At 41.0% G+C, this 7651-nt stretch overlaps 1 protein-coding gene across 2 annotated transcripts; it reads right to left on the reverse strand.

Moving 5' to 3' along the window:
- Positions 1-483: 483 nt before the first annotated feature.
- LOC134626252 (somatostatin receptor type 2-like) lies at positions 484-6516 on the reverse strand. 2 transcript variants are annotated; one of them, XM_063471892.1, is made up of 2 exons: positions 6320-6516; positions 484-3991 (listed from the first exon to the last, which is right to left on the reverse strand). In XM_063471892.1, the coding sequence occupies exon 2, from the start codon at positions 3946-3948 to the stop codon at positions 2836-2838; it is 1113 nt and encodes a 370-aa protein (XP_063327962.1). In that variant the 5' UTR covers positions 3949-3991; positions 6320-6516; the 3' UTR covers positions 484-2835. The 2 variants fall into 2 exon arrangements, with proteins under 2 accessions (XP_063327962.1, XP_063327961.1); XM_063471891.1 differs by lacking the exon at positions 6320-6516 and adding an exon at positions 5558-5666.
- Positions 6517-7651: the final 1135 nt, after the last annotated feature.

Consider the following 7651-nt stretch of genomic DNA (forward strand, 5'->3'; position numbering starts at 1 on the left):
GCTTAATTTTAGTGGGTATTGCGACCACTCACACATGCGTACTATAGTGTACTATAGTGGACTGAACCAATGTGAGGTTCATGAGGGGGAGTTCAACTTTCAAAATAAATTATCTTCCAGTCTACATTTAAACTAATAGCTTTCATTGGGTTTAATAATATTTAACATGAAATAGTTATAATTTAAAGTGATAGCTTGATGATTGTAATGAGCGGTGCTATACCTCCTCATCCTCCCCTTTAATTTCCAACCATGATTGCACTGACATGACCACATGATTTTAGGGAGGGAGAGCGTCCAATCAAATTTCCCCTTTAGCCACACCTCTGGATACCTTTGACATCTAAGTCCCACACTCTTCATAAACAACCTCTGTGTTTACCTGCTCACTCATGCTGTGACAAAGGTCAGTTTTAAAAGACTGCACCAAATGATTTTTGAACATATTCTTTATTTAGTTTCAACACAACTATACACAGTCTATACACAATCTCATCTCATTAGATAACTATTTCACTTTAATTTAACTAAACAGGAGCTGGGGGAACATATATATCCCAAAATACAGGAATGGTAACATTCACAAAACAAAGAAAAGTGAAATGAAACACCAATAGAACAGGCAAAGTAATCAATTCAGATATTTTAAAGGAAAAAATGGGATTTTAAGAAATTAGCATTAATAAACAGCAGTAACACAGCTCTCCCTTGATATCTGCTGCCATGATACTTAATGCAAGGTGTTTATTTTGCTCACACTTACTAATACAGACTATAAGCTTTCACATGTAACTGATGTGTTTGGTTTCATAGCTCAGAGATGGTGAGTTTTTTTCTTCTTCTTCAGTCTTCTGAGCAACATCTAGTCATAATGTATTCCTGGAGTCATCTCTCTATTATTGTCATGCTATAAATGTTTCCATGCAACCAACACCAACTGGTCACTGTTGCTATAGAAATATAGGACACTAGAGGTGCTCCATGTCTTTCAATACTAATAAGAAGTTACAATCCTGTTAACATATGCAGCAATACTGCAGAGAGAGAGCCAGACTGGATATGGAATTTGGTTAGTTATGGATGGGGTGTGACTAAGTGCGTGTGTGTGTGTGCACTTCTGCATATCATGTAAACACTCACACAAAGAAGTACATATTGAACTCGGCATGCTTAAGGCAGTAGTAACACGTATTTTACCTCTTGTTTGCTAGAGAGTGCTAGCTGACATGTTCACATCAACACATGGGCAGTCACGATTCTTTATGAATTAATTAAAATCTATCAGTAACTTTGATGCTTTTGAAGAAACCTCCACATCTAATATAAATGTTTCATAAACACAAAGATAGTAATCCGACTATAGGAACAGAGAGGTCACGGGCTGTCAGAAGGAACTGTGGACTCCTGGAGCAGCGCAGTGACGATTTAAAAAGGAACACCACAGCCTCTTTAGGATAAGTGTTCTAGCCCTTCACAAATTCACAACACGCAGACACGCAGTGTTAGAAAACACACTCAAAATGTAGCCCCAAGACGCCACGGAGAACGATGGGTCAGAGTCAAAGGATGCAAAGTGTTAACTAATAATATGTGATGTGGAAGCTCAGCCTCCAGATACAGGAACTGATTTAAGATATAGATCAAGTGATCTGTACCCTCTGATGCGCACTGCAACTCCTGGGAAATCGGTGGACAGAAAACAATGCAGTAAATTAACTATAAATAAGAAATTATCTTAACAGATTTCATGTTTGGAAAAAACATAATAAAAAGACTCTGGATTCATTCTTAATCATTTAGAAACAGCTCTCCAAAATTTAAGCTAATTGGTAATTATTACTTTGCAAACAATGACAGCGAGATTATTATATGGTAGACGTCGTTAAATAATAAGCAGTGTTGTGAAAAATCCAGTAAAACAGGAAGGTAACATTGCTCTATTTAATACCACTATGGTACTACAACCCTACGAAATGCCTATACATCTTAGCAGCACTTTGGTTAGAGGCTTGCTTGATAAACTGTCAAGCCAGTACCCTTTAATGGGACATAAATTATATATGTACATAGTGTAATGCAGGGAGAAAGTGACACAGGACTAAATATTTGGTGGCCTACTGAACATTCACATTTACATGAGATACATTTGTCTTACAAGGAAAATCACTCACAAAAATAAGAAAAAAAGTAGCTATATTACAGAACATAACGACACACAACAGCAGTGACATTCGTTATGTTCTACAGCTGACAGAGAGCATTCGTTTTGTACAAGACAGGATTGAGAGATTCATATATTTATATACATTTTCTGACTTTCTTTAAATACAGTTTCTATTTTGCTTACTGTCAAAACACTTCCCGAAAAGAAACAAATAATCTGCAGTTACACAATATCTTGAGCACACTGTTCTCTTGTTATTTTCAGCCAATACAAAAATGTGTAAACTTGGCACAGCCTCTCTGCTATAAACTCTGTACATAGTGCTGGGTCTCTACTACACTGGTTAATTGGGCACATTTGCAATTGGGTGTTGGCGTCTGTTTAGTTACTTCAGAGTTAATACACTCGGGACTGAGGAGATTAAATTTGCATTTCATTTACAGCCTAAAGACAGCATTTATGAATTTGTGTTATTATGTTATAATAGATTTGCTTAGAACCTGATAATACATCAAGAGGGACACTGCAGTTTGGCATGCCTTTGATTTTTCCTCTGTGTTGGTTTTTAATAAGTTTAATATTTAATAATGTTCTTCCTGATGAAACCTTAGAGAGATTGGTAAGTGATGACTGTTTCTGAGAGTGCGTACTTGAGTCCAATCAGCCGCCCCTCAGATGCTTGTCTGCAGGTCTCCATTGAGCAGAGTACTCTGGGTCTCCGTCGGGTCATTCATCATGCGAGATTTGTCTTGTCGGCTATCACTTCGATCAACCTCGTCCAGCCCTCCCACATTTTTAAGACACAGGACATTTTGGAAACTCTTCTTGAAGTTCTCTGATAAGAAGGCATAAAGGATGGGGTTAGCACAGCTGTTGGCATATCCTAGAACCACCACGAATGCAAAGGTACTTCTCAGAATCGGGGTGGTGCTGATGGTGCCCGTCACTGATGTGACGTTGAAAACGTAGAAAGGCAGCCAGCAGAAAACAAACACTGCCACCACGATGGACACCATCCGGGTGACTTTCCTCTCTGAGCGCTTCCTCTTGGAGGAGCCCACACGGATGCCCGAGGACTTCACCTTGATGATGATGCACAGGTAGCAAAGGCAGATGACCATGAGGGGCAGGAAGAAGCCTAGAATGAATGTGTAGAACATGAATGCTGTGTAGTAAGCCTCTTGAGGTTCAGGCCATACGATGGTGCAGAAGCAGCCATCGTGCTTTGTAATTACACCACTGTAAATAACAATTGGCAGGTTAACCATCAGCGACACCCCCCACACTGCCAGATTGATAGTCTTGGCCATGCGTGGCTTCCTCCACTTTGTGGATTTAATGGGATGCACCACGGCCAAGTAGCGGTCAATGCTCATGACCATCAGGCAGAAGATAGAAGTGAACTGGTTGAGGGAGTCGACGGTCATCACGACCCTGCATAGCACAGGCCCAAAAGGCCAGTGGACCAGGGCCAACTGGATGGCAATGAACGGCAGGCCAAGCATGAAGAGCACATCAGCCACCGCCAAGTTGAGGATGTAGATGTTAGTAACTGTCTTCATCTTGGCGTAGCGCAGAATGACATAGATGACGAGAGCGTTTCCACACAGCCCCATAGCACAAACCAGAAAGTACATGCAGGTGATGACCACTGTGCTGGTTCTGTTGAAGCTGTGGTCTGTGTAGTTCCCGTGGGGGATGGACTCATTGTCCTGCATGAAGCTGTCGTACATGAGGTGCTCCGACAGGTTCGGAGGGGATGACGGGAAGATCCACGAGTCCATGACACCTCAGTCTCTCTGTGTCGCACTGATTATGACATCCCACCTGGACACAAGCACAAGAGAAGCTATGACAGCTAAAGTATGAAAATCTTGAAAACCGACCTCTTTATTGTGTTCTTTCAACCCTGATGGTCTAAATAGCAGAGAACACGATCGTTAATCCACTTGCGGACAGATGATATGAGTGGCTATTATATGGCAGAAAACTGTGCACATGCGAGCATACGATGTAGCAATAAAAAAAATTGTATTTTTTCACGCCTATGGCCAGTAGTTCGTATAGGGAATCTAATACTCTACACCTTGATTATCTCTGTTGAGAACAGACCTGACTAACAATGTCTTAGGAGGAATATCTTCTCATACAGAAGCTTAGACGGTGCTTTCTACCTGAGGTTAGACCTTCTTTGCGCGTTTATTCGGTCAGGCTTACTGCTACCGAGGGAAATCACTCCACACCCCCTAAAGCCATAAGCTCTCCCGGGGGAAATTCTTTCATTTCACACGCTGCAAAACGATCAGCTGTGACAAGCCACCTTGGATTCTTTGTTGACACATCCCCCCCCCCCCCTCCCCCAATTTATTAGGGGGAAGGCATGGATGTAAATTTATCTCAGCTTAAGTAATTGAATGGGGGGAATCACGGCACTGCCAATAGCCTTGTTGCAGTCAGACTGAAGTGCTTTTCACTGCCAGTACACAGGAGGCAAACGTGGTCTGACAACTTAGTCTGAAGCCAAAAAGATAAGAGGTTTTATTATGCCAGTGCATCATTTTCTCCATAGCAGCAGGAAAGGTTGGACTCTGCCTGCAGTCTTGTATTTTGGTAAACAGCCGACCACATGTTACTAAAAAGGATATTTGAACTCAGTGACATCTAAATGTCCGCTATTTGATTCGGGTGCTTACACTGTTGTATTACCTATCACTTGGAAACTGGAAAAAGCACATTCCCATCGCAAAGAATAAATAAGATTAGTGATTAGTTCTATAGAGGCAGAGCACAGACACGATTAACGTGGTGCCTAAAGCACTTGTGTAGATGAAAAATGAATCACACACCTAAACACTGCAGGTGTATGGTATATTGTGGAAAAAATGCTGTGTTTGAGGTACTGTGCAAACTGAGCAACAGGTATTCTCTCTCTCTCCCTATAAAAATATACAGCCAAGAGCCAGCACAGGAAGAAGGGAGTCAGAAATGCAGTTTGCTTCCAGCAAAGATGGTAAAAAGAGTATTTTGTAGCTAAAAGCCTTCAGGAACCTGTTTTTTTTTTTTTTTTTAGCAGAAGACAAGATAATGACACAAATCTGGTTCAGAAAAGACAAACTGCGAAAGAGTGAGGTTAAGTCATTCATTAACAATATTAGGAAACTCTTTATACAAACAGGATAGGATATTGTTTGGTTATGTGTGTTGTGAAATTGCGCCTGTGTAAACAGTTAACAAAATTACCACAGCCCACGGTAAACGGGCGAGACATTTCTTTGGCTCAAACACATTCAATTTCCCGTTTTTAATTCATTAATCCGTAAATCTGACTTCTCCTTTATTTTCGTACATTTTTAACACATCCTTATCAGTTGCTCTTGGAAGTTATTATCTTACCTGTAACTGGGCTTTTTTTTCAGCATTCACAGAACACACCGCTTCTGTGTGGGTTCAAGTGTTTTCAGTGTCCACGGCAGGTTCATCTTCAAATATTCCCCAAGTTTGTCTCATGGGCGAGATGGAAAACCACTGCGTGATGCAAAATTTCGTTTTGCATTAATTCCATACTGTATTGTGTGTTACGCGGCAAGAGAAAAGGAGACGGATGCCCTCGTGGTGTGGCGCGCGCAGTAACTGTCTCCGGCAGGAGGACGCGGGGATGTTTAAGCAGTGCCGGGGAGGTGCTGAAGAGACTCACCTCTGAACGAAGAGGGACCGTCTCCAATGATGCAGATAGCCAATCCCACATAAGATGGAGCTGATCTGCATGAAGCATGCTATAATTTAGCGACTCTGGTGGCGAACGCCCTGCGCCACTGTGGATAGGATAGTTCTGGGATGTGACAATAAAGTTGACACCAAGACTTAAAGGAGGTCAGTTCATATCAGCTTATCATCCAGTTATCATTTGACTTTAACATTTTGGTTACAGGATCGAGGCACGAGTTCTTTTTCATGAAAGAAGTACTTATTTACTAAAGTTTATTTACCCGATTTACATTTTTTTAATTTCAATTTTATGTAATTTCTGGGTAAAATATGTCAGAACGCATTTCCTTAAAGTCAGACTAGGATTGGCTAGGAGACGGTCTGTTGTCACAAATTTTCCCGGAAGCTACAAACTCAGATTTTTGATTGCGCACAAAAAAAGGAGCTTACCTTTAGCTGAAACCTTTAACGCATGCGCTTTACACGTGAAAACTCTGCGGTTCGAAACCAGGAGCTAACACAAATGGTACGACACCTGTTCCTCAAGCACAGATAAAAGGACGGGTTGCGTCAGGAAGGGCATCTGCCCTTAAATCTGTGCCAAATCAAACAATACGGATCCATCCGCTGTGGCAGACCTTGGGAAATTAGAGCTGGCCGAATGAACCTAAACTTTACAGTCTGAGCAATGCGGTATAGGCATTGCACAGTGAAAGTCAAACTGTCAAAAAGAAAAAAAAAAATGGAGTGACTGGAGTGAGACTTGGATGTCATCCACAAAGGAAAATATTACTTTCAGCCAAAAAAAAAAAAAAAAAGTGTACTGCAAGTTCATGCCCATACTTTACCTTTAGTTCAGCTTTTGCCCTTCAGGGGGCAGTAGTGAGCACAGAACTGTAAAAACAATCAGGTGCTGCAGAAACCTCCAGCACTCATGCAAAGCTAATTTCATCTCGTTTCCCTAATGTGGTAAACACAATACATATCTAGCAGTCTCAACGATGCAGGATGTAGCTGAGGTGGTTGCAGAGTGCTTCACTTCACATCTGTGATACCCAAGCGTTGGTTTTGAAGTGCTATTTTTGGTGTTCTTCAGCAGCTCTGCATGATGAGAGAGGGACAAATCCAAATCCAGCGTCCCAAACATCTACTCGTCAACCTGCGGGTGACAGTACACAAGCCAATCAAATCATCCATCGCATTATGAGTGAGTCTTCTGCACAGTTAGAACACAATATTAATGTTTCAGAAAATCATATTCTAATTGCAATTATATAGTCTATAAAAATTCAATGTTTAGTTTGTATAAAGTGGTTAAAGAGACATATATAATGATTTTTTTTCCATCTTGCTGATAGTGACAGAGAAAGAGAGACACACTTTTATCACTTTTATTTTTAAGCATTTTGTTTGTTAGTTGTGTTTTTAAGCACTTGTACCTTGTATCAGTGGTACTGCAACTTCTGGTAAATGGTACGGTACTTGCTGTAATCTGCATGGGGTCAAAAGAAGAGCAAATGATACCCTGTAAGTAACAGGCTGGCATGAAAATTTTGGGGCATTATTCAATATGATAGCATAATACTAAGGTGCCACTTAGGTTTCTTTGCAAATGGATGAATGTGGGTTTTTTGCCACAAATGCCATGACTAGTAAGCTGACAGACCTGCACTTTCTGTCCTAACACTACTTGCATTACTCATGACACATGAAACAACAACCAATCTGGAAGATGTCAGACCACATCGGGTTTAAAATTGGACTTAATCTACTGTGTCTGCC

Source organism: Pelmatolapia mariae, linkage group LG4, assembly GCF_036321145.2.
Source record: "Pelmatolapia mariae isolate MD_Pm_ZW linkage group LG4, Pm_UMD_F_2, whole genome shotgun sequence".
NCBI classification, from domain to species: domain Eukaryota; kingdom Metazoa; phylum Chordata; class Actinopteri; order Cichliformes; family Cichlidae; genus Pelmatolapia; species Pelmatolapia mariae.

Coding starts and splice junctions, on each gene's coding strand:
- LOC134626252 (XM_063471892.1), bottom strand. CDS start 3,948: ATGGACTCGTGGATCTTCCCGTCATCCCCTCCGAACCTGTCGGAGCAC.